The sequence below is a fragment of the Cricetulus griseus genome (genome assembly GCF_003668045.3).
Source record: "Cricetulus griseus strain 17A/GY chromosome 1 unlocalized genomic scaffold, alternate assembly CriGri-PICRH-1.0 chr1_0, whole genome shotgun sequence".
In the NCBI taxonomy this organism is placed as follows: Eukaryota; Metazoa; Chordata; class Mammalia; order Rodentia; family Cricetidae; genus Cricetulus; species Cricetulus griseus.
The window spans coordinates 263,363,364-263,383,635 of record NW_023276806.1 but is presented as its reverse complement, the minus strand read 5'-3'; the positions used below and the strand labels follow the sequence as shown (position 1 = coordinate 263,383,635).

The 20,272-nt window shown below is 49.6% G+C and overlaps 1 protein-coding gene across 1 annotated transcript in view; it reads left to right on the top strand.

The window, feature by feature from the left end:
- Bcr (BCR activator of RhoGEF and GTPase) overlaps window positions 1–18,492 on the top strand; it is a 121,301-nt gene extending 102,809 nt beyond the window's left edge. Inside the window, exons 16-23 of the mRNA XM_027394197.2 lie at window positions 200–331; window positions 9,166–9,225; window positions 10,318–10,427; window positions 12,019–12,158; window positions 13,757–13,891; window positions 14,786–14,891; window positions 15,218–15,380; window positions 15,791–18,492. Of these exons, the coding sequence (XP_027249998.1) occupies window positions 200–331; window positions 9,166–9,225; window positions 10,318–10,427; window positions 12,019–12,158; window positions 13,757–13,891; window positions 14,786–14,891; window positions 15,218–15,380; window positions 15,791–15,880 (936 nt within the window). The 3' untranslated portion in view covers window positions 15,881–18,492. The remainder of the gene's footprint in view (window positions 1–199; window positions 332–9,165; window positions 9,226–10,317; window positions 10,428–12,018; window positions 12,159–13,756; window positions 13,892–14,785; window positions 14,892–15,217; window positions 15,381–15,790) is intronic.
- The last annotated feature ends 1,780 nt before the right edge of the window (window positions 18,493–20,272 follow it).

The window sequence follows — 20,272 nt, the reverse complement described above, 5'->3', positions numbered from 1 at the left end:
AGTGACAGCGATGCCCACAGGGATGCTCACAAAGGTCCCAGGACCGAGTGAGGAGAGTTGGGTGAGGTCTGGGTCCTTCTGGGACAGCAGGGGTACCATTTATTGTTGAGCCGTGGTTTAGATGTGATGTTGAACTGCCACGTACTTGGTTGGACCTGTTTGTTTGTGGGTAACTTTTCTTTCTTTTGGGGAACCACAGGAGTTTGAGATAGAGCTGGAAGGCTCCCAGACCCTTCGGATACTGTGCTATGAAAAGTGTTACAACAAAACGAAGATTACCAAGGAGGATGGCGAGAGCGCAGACAAGCTCATGGGGAAAGGCCAGCTCCAGGTGAGCCTGCCCCTCACCCCATGCTCCATGGCCTTTCCCATATGAGGCTGCTAAAACAGCCTAACTCCTGGGATGTGGAGTGGATAGCCAGCCCAGTTGTGAGTCCTTCCTTTCTCTCTCTGTCTGTTATATCATAGTGTCTTGTATTCCCCAAAGATTTTCTGTCAAACTCATTCTTGCAGATGAGGCCGTAGCTTCTCACATGGCTCTGACAGCCTACAAGCAGATTGGTTAGGCGGTGCCCTGGGCTAAAATCGGTTATGAAACTATCTCTTTGGAAAAGTAGGAGTTCCAGAGCCTACTCATTTTCTGTCTGTTGTGGTTGACCCAGTTTCTAGTTGATTTCCTAAACAGGGTACACACAAAATACACCCCAGAGTTAGCACAGGAACCCCCAGGAAGGCCAAGAGAATATGTCCGTACATGCCCAGTGCAGGGTTCCCAGTTCTCAGGAAGGGCCATTTGGATGGTCAGTGCTTTGGAACTTTATACAGCCCAGAAGTGTCACCAGTGCTCACTGCTTCCTGGCAGACAGAAGCTGACACCACCTGCTGTGAGTTTGGCTCTGCAGGAGTAGCTCTGAGGACATCTGGGTGGCATCTTAGATACACTGAACACACCTATGATCACATTCTGGTGTTTAGAGGTCAGGCTGGGGCTGCAGAGAGAAACCCTATCTCAAAAAGAAAAAAAGCTCTGATGTCTACTTTTCTTACAGTGTAACTTCCTTCTAGGGGTATTATCTATTTAGTTAGTCATGAGAGCTCTCCTTCCACCTTGAGGCAGGGTCTCTTGCTTCTGCTGCTTTGCTGAGTATTCCAGATTAGCTGGCCGGTGAGCTTCTAGGCGATTCTCCTGACTCCTCTCTCGCCAACAAGGTGGTACATCTTACGCCATGCAGCCAAGCCACTCTGTCTGACTTCTTCCTGACATGGAAGTGGGTCAGGTCTCGAGTATTGCACCCCGCTGCCTAGACTTGGTGTGAGCCCACAAAGAGAAGAAAAGAGGGTTTAGCATCCCAGACACTTACAGAGCACAGTACACACCCACACCCACAAGCTCCAGGTTCCCTCCATGGGGGCAAGAAGTCAAATTCACCTTGTGATTAAAACTGGAGTGCCAGGAGTGATGAAGGGAAGATGGGCTTCCCTGGGTCAGTTACTGCTTTGAGAGGGGGGCCCATTCTATTCACTCGGATCAGCAAGTCTCTGTCCTCTGCCTGGCCAGAGTCTTGAGAGATGCCAGCTGCTGCCTGGTTTTAACTGTGTTGGGTCTTGGGGCCTCGAGGAATTACCATACACCAAGAACAGCCTGAAGAACAGAAACGTTCCTCTAAGTATCCTAGCCATACCCTGCCAGGCAGCTGCCACTAATCCTTCCAGCCAGCCACAGAGTGACCACACTGTGGTCCTTGCACAGCAAGGTAGCTCTCATGTTTTCCCATGTTCCAACATGGGTCTTTTTATTTTTTTTTAAGATTTATTTTTATCTTATGTGTACATATGCATGTTTTGCCCGAATGAATGTCTATGCACTACATGTGTGTCTGGTGCCCGAGAAAAGGGTACCAGGTCTCCTGGAGCTGGAGTTCCAGGTGGCTGTGAGCAGCCATCTGGGTGATGCAAACTGAACCTGCAAATGCGGTAAGAGGCTTTAACCATTGAGCCACCTCTCTGGCCCCAGACGTTTGAAACAGCTTAAGTGTTTGCACATTCACTGAGTGACAGTTACAGAAGGAGTGATTGCCATGGTGCAGGCCCTGTGTTGCGTACCATCTCATTCCATTTCTCTGTGGTATAACAACATACTTGAAACTGTTTACTTAAGGAGAAAAAGCTTCATTTAGCTCAGCTTTGGAGGCTGAGAAGTCCATCATATTGGTAGTGACAGGGAAAGAGGGGATTGAAACAGGAACCCAGGGACTAGTTTGGGACTCAGGCTTGGTCTTGTAACAGCTTGTCCTCACTCACTACCTCCCTAGAACTCAGGAGACCCGTGAAAGCTCAGTGTCCCTCAGTAGCTTTAAGGCCCCACACTAGAGGTCTGAAAGCACCGCTGTCTCCAGGCTGTCACGCTGAGGGCTGTGCTCATCCTGATTGTGGCACGTGTTTTCTCCATGGTGCTTACGGCAGATCTTTTCTTAGGAGAAGGGAGCGAACCCAGGACCTTGCATATGCCAAGCAAGTGTTCTACCACAGTTCTACAGCCCCATCCCTTCCTTATTTTAGTTGGAGACAGAGTCTTGCCTGACTTGCCTAGGCAGGCCTTGAACTCACTTACAGGCCGACTGCCTCAGCTTCCTTAGTAGATGGGATCAAGTGTGTGCTACACCCAGTTGCAGCAGGTCTTGAAGAACACTCATTGGACATTCAATAGACACGTCCCCAACTGTTCCGGCCCTCCTCTGATGAGCAGTACTGTCTGGGACTTGTTAGGGCCCAGTAGCCATTGCTCCATTTCCCTCCTCCCTCTTAGTATCTGCCCACAACCCAGGCATTCTTCACACACATCCCAGACCCCGGTGCCTCTTAAAGCTTGTACTACCCAGCCTCACTCAAGGGTGATCCCAAGGATGGCAACAGACCGGGTTCCTGGCTCCTCTCTGGTTTTTATGAAGTACAGCAAAGAGAAATTCAGGTCCCACTAATCATCTTGAATGACTTGGATTTTCACGTCTAGAATCTTGGGAATGCCTGGATTTGAACCAGGACCTCAGAGTACTACCACTGGAATACTAGGGTTCTCAGGGGAAAGAGGACAGAGTTACTCTATCAAACCAAGCTTCTTTGGAAACCCCCTTGCTGTGACACTGCCATATGAACAAATTGTTTCTTGATGCATTTGCTTTTGTGTCAGGCAGTCTTGAGTGCCATGCAACCAGCCTAGTGGAGACAAGAGAAAGTTCCAGAACCAGAGAGCAGTGAAGGTTCAAAGACAGAATGCTTCCGAGAGGGAAGAGATGTCTTTATATAGAACAGGGCTCAACTCCAGATACAGCCCAGACAAGTGGGAATCTACAGCCAAGGAGCAGGGTTGGGGGTCAGTGGGTGGAAGATTACTAATAGGAAATGCCTTGAGTAAGGAGGAGGATTCTGGCTGGACCAGCCTAATGGGATATTTGCTGAAGGAAGGTCGGGTCAGCAGACATCACCTGGAGGAAAGTAGGAGATAAAGAACCCAACCAGATATCAAAGGTGGTGGTGTACACCTGTAATCTCAGCACTTTGGAGGTAGAGGCAGGAAATCCCATGACTCCAAGACCAGTCACAACCACATAGGGAATTATTGGAGGCCAGCCTGAGTTTTATGAGGTAGTGTCAAAGGGGGGGGGCAGATTAAGGGAGAGATAGATGATATGGAGGCTTAAATGTTATCTCCAGAATCCATGTGTAAAAAAGAGAGGGTGGGGATAAAAACTCAGTGTGCTGACATGCTCCTAATTCTAGCACTGGGGAAACTAAGACAGGCAGATCCCTGGGCCTCGCTGGCCAGCCATCCTGTCCTTACGATGGTGAGTTCCAGGCCAGTGAGAGACCCTGTCTCAATAAAAACAAGGTGGATAGCACCTGATTAATGATACCTGAGGTTGGCCTCTGGCCTACACAAGCACACACACACACACACACATATAAAATAAAGCATCCTTAAATATATAAATACATACATACATAACACACACAATAAAGCACCCCTAAATATACACACACACACACACACACACACACACACACACACACACACACACAATAAAGCACCCTTAAGTACACACACACAAAATAAAGCACCCCTAAATACATACATATATATATACATCCACACACGCATACACACAAAATAAAGCACCCCTAAATGCATACACACACACACACACACACACACACACACACACACACACACACAGAGGTTTCTAGTGAAACTGACTTAACAGGATTCTTAACTCAAATTGGGTTTTTGAGAACATGCCCAAGGATGAAGCCATGTTGAACAAAGAGCCGGAGTCTGATTAGTGTGATAAAGAGTCTAATCTCTGTCAGCTCCCCAGCCTGCTGTGCTCTGTGTGACCCGAGTGAGTCATAACCCCTCACCTTTCCAGCTCTGTTGTTTCCTTAACTATAGGTCAGAGTGGGAGACATGATACATGTGGGGCTCAGAGATGTGTCACTTGGACCTGGTCAGCATTCGACGCTGTTATTACTGTTATTATTTGTCACTGTCATTGTTAGCCAAGAGGCATTGGAGACAGCCGGATCCTGCCCCAGCCTGCTGGTCACCACCACAGTCTGAGAGATAAATGGCCTCTGGAACCTCATTAAACAGGAAGGAACCCAAGTGCTTGTAAAGGGTCTAGGTGACTCATGCCCGCCTACACAGTGACTGGCTGGTCTCCTAGCAACAAGGGCTTGTTGCGTGTTCGTGTGATCTCAGGAGGAAGGAAGCAGGAGGAGGAGCAGTGACGCCATGACACTCCAGTCTGGCTCCATTCTCCTGCCTCCTGCCTTTTGCTCACCCACAGATACTGTTTTCTGGGTTAGATACACTTGAGAGAGGCATCTGTGATCTGTTAAGGCCAGCCTCCCTGAGCCCTCCCACTGACATCCATGCCTTTCCTGTGTGCCATGTGGGTTGGGTGCCATTTCCTGCTGCTGGGAGTTGGTAGGGATGGCAGCCGTGGCTGGGAAACTGAGTAGAGAGGCCTCCTGTGAGATAAGACCTTACGCTAAGATGAAGAAGACACAGATGCCCAAGGGAGGACAGGAAGAAGTCCAGTCCCAGGCAGGAGAGCAGGGCCAAGGGAAGGGCCAGAATGGAAACTGGGACTCTAATGGTGCTGTCCATACCCATCCCTGGACAGGAGGTGTCAGGCTCTTCTAAAGTTAAGATCCTGCCTTTGGTTCTGTCCGTTCCCATCCCCACCTCCTTAAATGACTCTCCGAGTTGAGTTATCAGGTCCTCACTTCTATTCCCAAAGATGGAGTTGCCCAAGAGAAAGAGGGGAGGGTTCCCTCTTTCTGAACCCAGGGTACATTAGAGCCAGAGGCCAGAAAGAGAGAGAGGTGTACACAGTGGCACTGATCTGAGACACAGTCACCAGGATGGTACCAGCTGGTCAAAGAGTCACCCAGCAAGGAGAATGTGAGCCCTCACATACAGTGTGTCCTTCTCAAGATAGTCCCAAGCTTCTGTGGGTTATCCAAGCAAACAAGGCCATCATACACATAAGAGCCTGTTGTGTTGCCCTCATGAGGAAGGACCCAGAATGCTATAACATGAAGACATTTATCCCCAAGCTTTGTGATCCAGAGAAGAGAGACTCAAGAATGATACTACAGATGTGCCCAAAGCCAGGGCCAGCCTGCTTCAAGGTCACACTGGCTCGGATGGCACTGATGGTGGGTCAAGATCAGGGCATAGGGAGGCCATCGCAGGAAGGCACACTAGGTGTATCTTCAAGGAGAGATTTCCCAAGGTAAAGACACCAAGTTTCACACACCAGGGCCAGCAGTAACCCAGGGTTTGTAGGGATGCTTGAGCTGGCAGAATGCCATTCTATAGCCTGTCAGGACAGGGACAGGATCCTGAGAGCATCTCCCTCAGCTAGGACCACCATCCAAAGGAAACCACTAGACTCAGCAAAGCCCAGGGCTCTTGGAGCCTCATACCCATCCCCGCCTCTTCCCTTCTTCTCTCATTTCCATTCACAAACGTTTTTTTTTTTTTTTGTATGTGAAGTAACTGTCATTTATTTTTAAAGTCTGTTTAGTAGATAAATATCCAGTCAACAGAAGAAGACTGAACACAAACTTTCTAAACTGGTGAATTACCATAGATGAATTCCCAAGAGCTCTTTCTTGGGGAATAACGTCATATCAAGTCACAGAATCTTGTCTTTTCCCATTTTTCCCTCTTGTGCCATCTCTCCTAACCTTCTAGTGCCCCGCTGGGGTTATGACTCAGATTCCCACAGGGCCATCTGGGTAATAATATCTTTTGTCTTTAGAGATTTGTTCATTCTGCACATTTTATACCAGCAAAATTGTGCCAGAGATAATCTTCTGTGACTGTTTTTTTTTTGGCTATCCTGGAACTCTCTATAGACCAGGCTGGCGTCAAACTCACAGGGATCTACCTGCCTCTGCCTCCCAAATGCTGGGATTAACGGCATGTGCCACCACTGTCCGGCTGACTGTTGTTTTAAAAGGGTTATCTACCTCTTGGTATTATCAGTAGTTGCTAAATAAGATTACCCTGTCATGGCCTACACTTTTGTTTCTCTGATTCCTAGGCTCTTGTGGTTGGTGCCTCTGTGACCCCTGACATTGGTACAAGTCAATATGAACAATTGCTTTCCAGTCATAGGTAGAGTAGGCTCCAGGATCCATTCAGTGTCTGCCCTGGTTAAACTTAGGCATTCCCCAGTCTGTCCTGGTGTGTACTAGGCAGTTTTATAGACAGGCCTCTAAGCAGCCATCCACAGCTGTTTTTCTAAGTGCCTGCCTGGTCCAGTCCCAGGGAGACAGTGGTGATAAAGGTCACCATTCTGAGACCACTGTATGAATGAACACATGCTGGCTGCCCAGCACCTATGAACCGTGTGACACCTTGCAACAACAATGGCATTGAGGGCTTTAGCTTTTCCCTGTACTTCTGTTTAATAGCCCTCCCACCTCGGTCATCGGTTTTTCCAAATCCCAGTGTGTTGCCTGTTTATCTCTCTGGAACTTTAAATAACTGCACGGGAAAGTGTGCCGGCCTTGAATGCTGTTTGTAGTGTAGCCCAGCCCTCCTTGTCCTGTTATGCTTTACATGCTTTCTGGTCTGCTAAGCACATTCTGTTCCTTGAGGCAAATCCACCTATTCGAGGCTGCTGTGAGGGTTGAATGCCCCGACACCAACATCAGCCTCAAATAGGGGCCTGGTGTCAGGCTAGCCCGACACCAGCAGCTGTAGGCAGAGTTAGATACTAGGTCTTGGTGCTTGAGAGTCGACAGTGTGTCTAGATCGGCAAGGCTCTGGAAGCTTGTCTACAGGAACAGGGTCAATATTCAGGATGCTCTCTGCCCCGATTCCTTTGGTGGCAGTACATGTGACTTAAGAAATTCCATTGGTGGCAGTATCAGCGGGTCTGGAAGTAATCTTTCAGGACACTACCAGCTTGAAGTGGGCTGACCAACAACACACATGTTACTCAGTGTCTCTAAATTAGGACCACAGGAAACCACCCACTTGAAAAGGAGACTCCAGCATAAGAGGAGACTGTGACATATCTGAATTCCCGTAACCAATAGCCTCTGGAGCCGGAGCTGTTTTTCCCATATACTGACCAAAAGAAAAAAGAAAAAAAAGTGGAATGTAAGGGTGATGGGAAACTGTGACCTTGGCTGGCCCCACTGTGGGGTGGAGCTTCCCTGGGAGAGCCTGCTCAAAAGGAGACAGAGGCTAGCAACTCGCCACTTTCCTGCTGTTCAGCTCCACAAGCCTCTTGTCGCGTGACCCCCACCGCCATGCAGGGTCTCATTCGGTTTTTCTACCCCAGCCGGGCAAGCCGGAGCCGGATAGCCTCTGCTGAAAAACAGCTGTGTGCCCGAGGCACTGCCCTGTGGACTCATATTCGATGTCTGGTGTGCAGGGGCAAGGTGGGCCAGTGAGGGCCTGGGGTCCCAGGTGGGCTGGGAAGGGTGGGTCCTGGTCACTCATTTGTCTTAGACGGCTGCTCTCCTCACACTACTGCTCACCCAGTCTTGGGACTGCTCACTCATTCATGCCTTTGCTGATCCTGGGTTTCTAGGGGAGAGGGCCTCCATTATCACTGTCCTCCGATAGAAAGGGACCATTTGTCTTGCACAGCTTGATTCTGAAGAAGGAAGGGGCACTATCCTTGGGCAGCCAAGGCCCTGGGGTTCCTACAAGAAACTGTGAAGCAAGGGCCAGGAGCTTCGTCACAGCACATAATCCCACACTGAAAAGAGCTTAAGTCTCTGTAGAAAGAACCTGGGGAGCAGTGGTTGTTCTTTAATCTCCGGGTTTTGGGGTACTAACTAGAGATAAAGAGCAGGGTGTTTGTGCATGCCCGGCAGAGCTCTATCACAGAGCCACCCTCAGTTCATGAGGTGTTTTCTTCTTTGGGGGGGGGGCAGGGGGTTATCAAGACAGGGTGTCTCTGTAGCTTTGGAGCCTGTCCCAGAACTTGTTTTGTAGACCAAGCTAGCCTCGAACTCACAGAGATCCATCGACTTCTGCCTTCTGAGTGCTGGGGGAAAAGGCATGCGCCACCACCGCCTGGCTCATGGCATGTTTTCAAAAGACCCCCAGTTGCTTATTCGTCTAGCCAAGCCAGTGGCCTCTCTGAAGCCTCTTATGATAGCTAATCGGTACTCATCAGAAAGGGGAAGCAGAACTTCCATAGATCAGGGCACGTGGCAGTTAGGAAGGCTACTTACTCGGGTGGCAATGGTGGGTTCCTATAGACCTGCTGCTGCTGGAGGGTGTTCTACAGAGGTCAGAGTGGGAGGGTACAGTGAGGTTTCTGTCTGGTTTGGGGTACCACTCTATATCTATCTTTCTGGGCACAGTTAGGGAGAAAGCATGTTAGCAACTGTTGATACCCTGCCCTCCACAGTCACCACTGAAATTAGTTTTTATACCAGATTGTCCTGGATTCATATCTAGCAACCCCTATGACAAAGGGAAGTAGGACTTAGGCTAACGGGTCAGTCCACCTCTCTGGCCTCAGTAGCCCACGTAGGGCATAGAACAGCAGCAGGAGGTGGCCATTGCTGGGCAGAGCCTCTGAACAGAACTGAGGACCTTTCATAACCATACTTTTTTGGTTTCAGCTGGACCCCCAAACCCTGCAGGACAGAGACTGGCAACGGACTGTCATTGACATGAATGGGGTAAGTGCCCACGGGGCTCTGTGTCTACTTCCCACTGAAAGTTAAAGCAGACCCAGTTTCATCCAGAGCAGTCAGAAGGCTAAGCCTGAGATGATGGCTGGAGAGAATGGGCTGGAGGGGGGTGTGGGGAGGAAGGAGTACCCACCAGGAGTGCTGTATATGGGGCAAAGGGAGAGACCTCCACAGCAGAAACAACATGCATAGGAAGGAGCTGTCTCTATCTGGTGGCCAGTTGCCACTGAGCCCCTACATGTTCCACCCTGAAAGGAAAGATCTATGATGCTAGGGGTGCTGGGACCACATCTCACAAAACCCTTAGGATCCACTGTTGTCACCATTGGTTACCCCAGGAAAATGTATCCAAAAAGATTGGGACTAGAGCAGTTTTAGAGATCGTTTTCTCCCTTTTTCTGATAATGTGATATTTGCATGTACATAAGTGTTCTTGGACATGGGACCCAAATATAAATATGAAATTTACTGTTATCTATTATTTTATATATAACTTATTTGCATAGCTGTGGAGACGGTGATTTTATGCATCTTAACCCACTAGCAGGAGGTCAGTTGGGTGTGGAACCCTCCATATGTATCATGTTGAGTTAGGGAGTTTACAGTTTGGGGACAGTTTAGATTTCCAGATTAGGATGTTTGGCCAGCCTTTTGTTGTGGTGTGTTCTTTTGGGGGAGGGGGACGATGGTTGTTTGGTTGTTTCGATTTCTTTTGCTTTGTTCTGATGCTTTGAATTGAACTCAGTACCTTGTGTATACTAAGTGTATACTAAGTGTGTGCATCGCCACTGAGCTGCACACTCCAGCCCCATCTACCTATTTTTCTTTTAAACTATTACTTTAAAGAATGAAGTGAAACAAAGAGGATATGGGAGGGACTCAGGAGAAGCAAATCTTTGATGCCCCTGACCATCCCTGTTCTTACTGACTACGACATGGGCTTCCTCCATCTCATTCTGGCACCCTGACCTGTTTGCCCCGGGTAAAAAGGTTTCACTGGCTAGGACTTCAGGGACCCTGAGATCTCAGCCCAAGGGGTCCAGAGGGTGAGAGACTCAACGCCCTTCCTTTCTACTGCAGATTGAAGTGAAACTTTCCGTCAAGTTCACGAGCAGAGAGTTCAGCTTGAAGAGAATGCCTTCCCGAAAACAGACAGGGGTCTTCGGTGTCAAGATTGCTGTGGTCACAAAGTGAGTGGTGAGAGGTGGGCTTGTTCATGGGGGCATTCTGCAGGCATGTCTGAGGGGAAGGCCTGTTCTCTTAGTGCCTGGCCCTGCTGACTGCATGTGCGGCAAGGGTGGGGATGAGGGGGGGTAGCCCCAGGGAAGACTGTGAGTCTTTTCTTAGCCAACTCCTGTGTTTATTGCAAAACCAGCTCAGGAATGTCCTCACCTCCTGGTCAGGAACTGCCCAAGTTCAGGACTTGCTTCCCTTGCTTTGGAATATGTTGTGATCCCAAGTTCCTGTTGAATAATTTGAACCTCAGCCCTTTTGTCCCAAGCCTGTTGCCAGGAGATGCCTGTTTGTTGGTTTGAGGGCAATTCGTGGGGATACAGACCACTTCCTCCCAGATGTCATTCACTTCCCCAGGATGGAATACAGGCCACGTCACTCATGACCCAGGCAGTTCTCTGGGAGATTCTGCTTCTGGGCTTGTCCCAGAAAGCAAGGATGTGCACCTTCACCTCCCCCATAGAGCTATGTGATTGGGGCTCGGGAAGGACCTGGCTGTTTTTATCTGAGTCCAGCTATAAGTAAAACTAAGTTCATGCCTCCCCATAGCACTGGATTCTATCTTCAAAGCATTCTGGTTCCGGAGCTGTACCAGGAGGTTGTCATAAGAGAAAGCCTTTAAAATGGCAGGGTACCTGGGTACCACTGAAGACTTGTTCATGCTGCATGTCCTAGGATTACTATTGCTCTGATTGAAACACCATGACCAAAGAAACTTGAGGAGGACAGGGTTTATTTGGTTTACACTTCCACATCATTGTTCATCATTGAAGGAAGTCTGGGCAGAAACTCAAACCTGGCAGGAACCTAGAGGCAGGAGCTGATGCAGAGGCCACGGAGGGGTGCTGTTTACTGGCTTGCTTTCATAGCTTACTCAGACTGCTTTCTTACAGAACCCAGGACCACCTGCCCAGGGATGGAAACACCCACAATGGGTTGGGCCCTCCTCTGTCCATCACGAATTAAGAAAATGCCTTACAGCCAGATCTTATGGAGGCATTTTCTCAGTTGTGGTTCCCTCTTTTCAGATAACTCTAGCTTGGGTCAGATTGACATAAAACTACCCAACACACAGCAGAGGCACGGTGTTTGCTCTGTGCAAGCTTTGCTCTCAAGGAGCCTCAGGGGTTTCACTGCACAGAAGTCAGGAGTCTGGACCAATACTGTGTCCAACTTCCTGTCTTAAAGATGGGAGTCTTTTTCAGGACTCTAGGGAGCTTTTGGTTTGTTTACGGCCTGGGAGCTGTACTTCCTAGGGCAGTGTTGCCTAGAAAAAGCCTCCTAGGTTGAGGATACATCTCAGAGTACTTACCTAGCATCTGTGAGGTATGCCCTGAGGGCCCTCCAGCGCCCTGGAAGAAAATCACAAGCTGTCTGCCCTTCTCACAGGGTCATATATAACTTGCAATGTGATTAGGGGCTTCCGGTTCTTAGAAAGGTCCAGATAAAATATATGCGGCATAGTAAAGAGCTTGTAACAGGAAGGAAAATTTGCCCAAGCTTACATGTGTAGCCTCAAACTCTATGCACCTTCTTCTCCCCCTGCAGGAGAGAGAGGTCCAAGGTACCTTACATTGTGCGTCAGTGTGTGGAAGAGATCGAGCGCCGGGGCATGGAGGAGGTGGGCATCTACCGAGTATCCGGAGTGGCCACAGACATCCAGGCACTGAAGGCGGCCTTTGATGTCAGTGAGTATTGCCCAGAAAGTGTGGAATGGGACAGAGGTGGTGCCCACACTGAGACTCCCAGAGGCCTAGCAGAGCAGTCTCTACCTTTCCTTCCTTTCTGTTTTATTATTTAAGAGTATAAAACGAAAGCTGGATGTGGCAGTATGAGCCTGTCCTCTAACATTCAGGAGCATAAGCCAGGAGTCCATACTTTCGGTCTACATAATGAGTTCTAAGCCAGCTTTAGCTACATAGTGATTCCTTGTGTCAAATAGATAGTGGTTGATTGATTGATTGATTGATTGATTGACGATTGATAATTAGTACCTGTATTCCCAGTATTTGGGAGATAGAGGCAGGAACATTGCTGCAAATTTGGGGCCAGCCAGAGTTGTAGAGCAAGACCCTGCCTCAAAAAAAAAAAAAAAAAGATTTAAGAGAGAGTGTGATCTGAGCACACTGATGTTATACTGTAGCTCCAGCTACTCAGGAGACTGAGACAGGGTCACTTGAGCCCAGGAGTTCAGGTCCTGCCTAAAAAGTCACATCTCAAAGAGAAGCTAATGGAGAGATGCCTTAGGAAAGAGCACACATTGCTCTCGAGCAGGTCCCAGGATCAATTCCCAGCACCCACCATCCAGCTTACAACCACCTGTAACTCTAGTTAGAGAGGAGCCAGTGCCCTCTTCTGGCCTCTGTGGGATCCTGCATGCATGCCGTACACACATATACATAAAAATAGCAAGTAACTCGTGAATCCTTCAGATGTCTAGCCACATTCACCAGGCTGGACCATGGCCTTCCGTGGGATGTGGCCTGATGCTTTGGTGTGGACAGGAGGAACTAAAGACCATATGCTATGACTATGGCCCACTTGAGGATGGCACGGGACAGTGGGCATGACTATGACCCAATTCCTACTGATGCTGACTGACCCCTCACACACTGCAAGGGAGACAGAACTGCCCCCGAATGCCAAGCGAGGACCTTGAGACCCTTACAGAATCTGTGTTAGTTACAGTTTCTATCGCTGGGATAAAACACCAAGACCAAAAGCATCCTGGGGAGCAAAGGGTTTGTTTCAAGTTACAACCCCCAGGTCGTAGTCTACCATGGAGGGTAGTCAGGGCAGAAACCTGGGGATAGAAATTGAATCAGAGGCTTGCTCTGTGGTACAGAGAACCAGGGGAAAAGTCTGAAGAAAACACCTAATAGCACCACATAAATGCCCCAAATAACCCCAGGGCCTTCCTCTTAGAAGAAGCTGCCACCCAGGCAGCTGATTTGTACAGAACAGAGTTGCCTGATTCCTACCTAGGCTACATGAACTCTACCTTCTCCTGCCCTGGCCTCCCTGGCTCTACAGCTGGGTGGATCTGCACAGAGCAGAGCAGAGGCTTGGGGAAGAGGTGTGGGACACTCTTGCCTCCCAGCAACCCTGCCCAGACTCCATCACACAGATGCCTGGGAGAAAAAAAGACAGACTTTTTTTCATAAAGGGGATGGGCACACACACTTGTCAGCATGGTGACAAATTAGTGATCGCATTGGCCCAGGCAGAGTTGCTGAAGCCCAGCCCTGGGATCCACATAGAGGCTCCATTTCTGTGTTCCTTCCAGATAATAAGGATGTGTCGGTGATGATGAGCGAGATGGATGTGAACGCCATTGCTGGCACGCTGAAGCTCTACTTCCGTGAGCTGCCCGAGCCCCTCTTCACTGATGAGTTCTACCCTAACTTCGCAGAGGGCATCGGTGAGCATTGATGGCCTCAACCTTGTGGGAGGCGTCTCCCTGCTGGCACTGTTAGGAGAGGGAATCAGAAAGGTTCCCCTCTGCTCTGTTCCACAGTTGAACCCAACCACAGTTGGCTGTGTAGGGGACAAAAACCAAGCCATCTGTGGGTTGTCCAAAGGCTGCCTGCTGTTCTCTCCTCTCAGTACAGCCAGAGGGTAACCAGTGTCCCCATGGGCATGTCCAGCTGTGGGATCCTGATAGCCATAGCACTCCTTTTGGTAGAGCAGCATTGGTCCTGGCCCAGTGAAGCAGAGGTTCAAGCCTAACCCTGACCTTAGGTCAATCTGAAGGATGGTGCTCAAAATAGCCACTAGCACATGAGACAAGCAAAGCTCCTACCTCACCCTTAGGGTGACCCAGCCTGTAAGGCCAATTCACCAGAAGACCTGGACCTTTGGAGCCTGAAAGTGTCCCCAGGGTACACATGAAAATAAGAGAAACTCCCAGGGACTGGGGCTGGGGGCTTTCCACCCTCCAGTTCTCTTTATCCCAACTCTATGTGCTTCCTTCAGAACCTGGGCTCTTCTTGGGTGCTTACAGCAGCAAAGTGGCCCTGAGCACAGCTCTGTCCACAAGCAGCAACTGTCAGCACACCTGTTGAACAGGTGCCTAGGGTGCTTTTGACCCTTGGATATGAGAGAAGGCTTTTTGGGTATCTCCCATGCCACATAAACAACCACCACAAGGCCCTTCTCAGTGGGGGTTAGACTAAGCTGTGTGAGCCAGAGAGGATGATGGGCCTGAACTCCATGGCATCTTCCAGCATAGGCTTTGGCTATGTCATCTGACACCTTCAGGAGAGGTCTCTGGCTTGGGCTGTGACCCTGGAAACTAAACTTCTTCTTTCTGTAGCTCTTTCAGACCCTGTTGCAAAGGAGAGCTGCATGCTCAACTTGCTGCTGTCCCTCCCAGAAGCCAACCTAGTGACCTTCCTTTTCCTTCTGGACCACTTGAAAAGGTAGCGCCTGTGTTCCCACGCAGCCCAATACCCCAGGAAACCAGGCACCAAGGGCCTTTGCTCCTTACCAAGTCTGCAGCGGCTTCCCATTCTAGGGACCCAGAGCCACTGCCACCCCCATGCCTCTCTGTACCATGACATTAAGCCAACAGCCAGAACTGCACAGGAACTTGTCCTTTACTCCCAGCTCATGTCCCATAGCTGTCCCAGCTACCCATTGGCCTTGAGTTCTCTTGATCCCGGGCTCCTCAGACTCTTGGGTGGACTCTTTACCTCTGCCCTGAGTGTGATGCTGAAATAGCACCCTGTGCTTTGGCATTACACAGGGTGGCTGAGAAGGAGACAGTGAACAAGATGTCCCTCCACAACCTCGCCACAGTCTTTGGCCCCACGCTGCTTCGACCCTCAGAGAAGGAAAGCAAGCTCCCTGCTAACCCCACCCAGCCCATCACCATGACTGACAGCTGGTCCCTGGAGGTCATGTCCCAGGTATAGTAGACTGTAGTCCATGTTACCCTTGCTTGACACAGGTGGCCTCAACCTACCCCAACATGAGTCTCATTAGTCCTTGCTACCTCTACTGCAGAGGCCTAACCACTACTGCTTAGAGGGCCAGGCAGGAATGAAGGACCCTGGCTACTTTGTTTCCCTCAGTGCCTGACTAGATTTGCAACCCAAGGCCCAGCCCACCTGCTGCTCTTTCAAGTGCACATAGCCTAGGTCTTAAATCTTCAACATGTGTAGTCAGACGTCTGCCTAATCCAAGGTGTCTTGACATGCATGGCTGTTGTCACTAACAGGATCTTTTAGTCCCTGAGCTGGGTGAGCCACGATGAGCTTCCCACCCCCAACCCAGAGCACGTTCTTACTGTTTGTCTTTCCCTTCTCTGCCCAAACAGGTCCAAGTGTTGCTGTATTTCCTGCAGCTGGAGGCCATCCCTGCCCCCGACAGCAAGAGACAGAGCATCCTGTTTTCCACTGAGGTCTAAAGGCCTGGCATCAGTCGGCTCATTAGGAGGTCCACAGAATGACCTGGAAACCTGTGACAAGAGAATCCATCCCCAGAGTGGGAATGGGACCTTTCTTGTGGTATAATTTAACCATTCCCAAGCTCTGGGCCATCTGCCAAGAGACAAACACCCAAAGCAAAAGGCCAAAGGGTCTACACAAATCCAGATGCGTCTGCAAGTCCCAGGCTGGCCCCAGACTGTACTCTTCCCTTGTTGCCGCCAGAGGGCACCCCAGGCCAGCCCATCCGCCAGCCTGCGTGCAAGGGAAAGCTGGCAAAGAGAGTGGTTTTTACGAATCTAATTTATCAGAGTTTTTTTTTTTAAAAAAACAAAAACAAAAAACAGAATCTCTACTGGATCATTTGTTCCGATGCACCCTCTCTGAGGAATAGGGACACCACCAGATCCCTCACTCTTGTGTCTTGAATAAACACTGCTGCTGCTTCAGATTGTGGGGGCCACAGCCATGTCCCTGTGTGGGCGGGGATGTCTTCATTCCCCTGACTTCCAAGTTAGTTCCACTGTCTGTGTAACAGGGCTTGAGATGCTGAGTCAGCGCTGTAGCGCCATGACTCCTGGCCGTTTGCTTTGTCTTTCTACAAGGATGTCTGCGCAGAAGTAGGTCAGGCTCCTGCTTGCTGGTACTCTTGTTTTTGCTGTTTGTGCACATCTCAGGAGTATGCTCCATCGCAGCCCAGAAGTGTCTAGGGACCAGACACAGGGGAAAGGAGGCCCTGGCCATGCACCTTACGATTCCTTCGGCAGGGAGAGTGGCCATGCCCACTAATCCTTACTGCCTGCCTGGCACCAGTCCTTCCTTTTGGCTTACAAAGGCTGTGATTTCTCTGGCCTGGCTCTGGCCGCTCTCTCTGTCCCTTGTCGTCTCACATACAGATCACTTCCTTTCCTTGCTCTCAACTGAGCAGACTCGGTTAACTTTTGTAGGCACTTCTGCTCCAAAGCAGCAGCTTGCTCTAGTGGCTTGTTTTAAAATTTTGATCCGAAATAGCTTTTGATACTTGAATATTTTTAAGTTTTATACATAGTTTCTAATTTTTTTCCTAACGGATTCAGACACCTAATAAGATCCTAGAATGTACACCGTGGTGGACGGGCAGTGTCCCAAGCAGCGTTTTGTCTTCCTTCAAGAGCCAGCTTTCTTTTGGTTTGGAGTCATTTCTGATGTCTCTGGAACATCAGAAACATGGGAAGAAGGTTAGGAAAGTCAGGCCTGGGGGTAGGAGTAGGTGCCTCAAAGCAGATTGGAAGCTAGCCCACCTTCAGCCCTTCACCCCACATTCTCAGTACCTGGGCAGGAGTCAGGGTAGTCTCTTCCTGAGTACTCTACATAGTGAAAAGAGAAAGGGGAAACTGCCAGTTATTTTCAAGAAAGAAATCTATAAATCCTTGCATCGTTCTTTAAAAAGGTCTTGGAATCCCACATTTGGGAGGTGGAGGCAGAATTACTATGAGTTCAAGACCACCTTGGCAGCATAGTGCTTATCAGGCCAGCCAAGGCTCCAGTGCAAGGCTGTGATACAAGGGGCTTGGAGTAGACATGGGGAGAGAAGAAAGACTGGTAGACTTGAATCCCAAGCTGCTCCTACAGAAAGGCATGACTTGGGGGTGTAGACTGCTTGCCATGGTAGGATTCCTGTGCCTGGTCACATACTCCACGGCCGCTCCCACTTCTGGAATAGTGTCCACAAATAGCATCTACCAACCCCACAGCACATGGGGGTTCCTGAGAGGCAGAGCCATGTATTCCCCTACCGTCTGCTCTTGAACCTGCCCAAGGTGTTGGGCAGGAAACAAAAGACCCTGCAGGGTCTCCATCTGCATCCAGTGTTTGTTTCGTTGGCCTCTTTCTCAGCAGAGCCACCCTTTGGTCCAACCCTTGAGTATTTCTGGACCTAGTGGGCTCCTGTAGCTTGGCTGCCCATCTGAGTCTGTCTCAATGGCTCTGACCCGATAAGAGGAACACTGCTGAGAAAAGCCAAACCCAGCTGTTGTTTCTGTTCCCTCTGTTGTCTCTTGATTTGCATCTGCCACCTTGAACTGGAAAGCAATATATCGATGTGCCAATTTGCATCCCCCTCCCTCGCCCTTCGCCTTCCCGGATTCTCTTTATTTATATAGGTGTTGTTTGATATGGAATGATCACTCTTGTGTTGTTCTCAAAGTGTTCCTCCGCCATCCGGCCATGGTGGCAGTGGCTGGGGCTGCCTCTGTTACTGTCTCACACCTTGCCGGCCTGTAGGCTGGCAAAGCCAGTGTGGGACTGGAAAAATGCGTGGTGTTCTCCAGGAGTGGGAAAACTCGGGTTTCCCTCTGCAAAGAGAATGATGGCCCAGAGTCCATCATGACTGCCCACCAAGCATGGCTGCCAGACTCTTAACAGAAGAAGTGATACTTTCTAACCTTGGAACCTGGGTCCTGGGTACAGTGGGCTTGGCTTCGTGGTGGTAACCTGGCCTCCACACTGGGTGGATGGTCTTTTAGCTTCGATCTTGCTTTTGAGCTCAGCTGTCTGTACTACTCCTGTGCCGGAAGGACCACGGGCACTCTCATTAAAGTCTCCTGAGACTACGTCAGTTTCTGGTGGTTTCTAGTCGGTCAGTTTCCTCTGGGTGTGAACCCCCTGCTTTCCTGGGGCTTGACAAAACTAGAAGGTGTGGGCATAGAGAAGAGCCCTCGCTGTCCAATTGGGCCATCAGTTGAGGAGGAGGGGTCTGCATGTGGGATGCCCTGGTTTAATGGAATGGGGTAGGTGCACACAGGCAGTTAGTTGGCAAGCGAGCAGTTTCAAGATATGGAGTAGCAGTCCCCAAGTGTGGACATTCTAGTTTGGGCAAGGAGCATACATCGCCTTGGCTAAGGAAGAGAAAGAGAAACCACATAGGAAACCAGTCCTTACCCTGTAGGTGGGAGAGATGGCCATAGGGTGGTTGGCCAGTCTTGCTTTGCTTTGCTGGGCCCTGGTTCTCACCTACGCCTCTACCCCTGTTTTAAGCCCCTTAGCCTGCTGGGATTGGAAGATGGGGTAGCTGGACCCTACCTTTGTTTAGCGTGTAGAATAGCTGGATACTCTTAGCTGCCTCTAGCCCTCAGAAGCCTGCTTACAGGAAAGCTGCATCTGGTGGGAACACGCATGTGATATGGATTCTTCCTTTGATGGTGGTGGCTTGGGAAGAGCCTTGCCATGTCCAATTGGCCATTGTATTACCTTTGACAATACCTATATCAAGTCACCCCAATGCTTCCTAGAACGAGGCTCACTTGACAGATGGTCAAAGAGGTGGGGGCTGAGCAATATGATTTTTCAGTGTGACCCAAGCTTGGAATATGACTGTCACCATTGCCATTTCAATGGCAGTATTAGGAGTGGCAGGGTTGCTCGGAGTAGCTGCTCCATTTCCCGACTGACAGACTTGACAAAGATCACCCTGAAGGACAAAAAAAGCCACACCCTCCCCCTTGGATTCTGAGAGGCCTCGGCTGCCCCAACCCTATTCCCACCCCACAAGCACATAGATTGACCTTGGAGCAGCCCTTCCCAGGGAACTCTGTGCAAAATGACCAGGAAGGGCTTCTACTGGCAATTGGCTACGTCCAGCCCCCAAGAGACTACAGTTAGTGGTCTCTTCTACTGTCTGCCTGGCTCTGTATGGAAAACGTGCGCACATGTGTGCGATCATAGCCTTTTTGCAGCTCTTACTAGGAGTTCATTCTTCAGGCAAAAACTGACTATTCACCATTCTGCGTGCAAGGGCCAGGTCTGGCAAACCCAAGTCAGTGGTATGGCCTAGGGACAGGATAATTCACTGTACCTCAAATCTGAAGTTATCAACCCTTCCAAAATCCCTTCAAGCAGTGGTTCTCAACCTGTGGGCCTCGACCTCTCTGGGAGTTAAATGACTCTTTCACAGGGGTTGTTGCCTAAGACCATAGGAGAAGACAGAGATTTATATTACAATTCATAACAATGGCAAAATAACAGCTATGGCCCGGCATTGGTGGCACACGCCTTTAATTCCAGAACTCGGGAGGTAGAGGCAGGCGGATCTCTGGGAGTTCGAGGCCAGCCTGGTCTCCAGAGTGAGTTCCAGGACAGCCTCCAAAGCTACATAGAGAAACCCTGTCTCGAAAAACAAACAAAAACAATTACAGCTATGAAGTAGCCGCAAAATAGTTTTTTAAAAAAGATTTTATTTATTATGTATACAGTCTTCTGCTGCCTGCATGCCAGCAGAAGGCACCAAATCTCATTCAAGGTGGTTGTTAGCCACCATGTGGTTGCTGGGAATTGAACTCCGGACCTCTGGAAGAACAGTCAGTGCTCTTAACTGCCGAGCCATCTCTCCAGCCTTG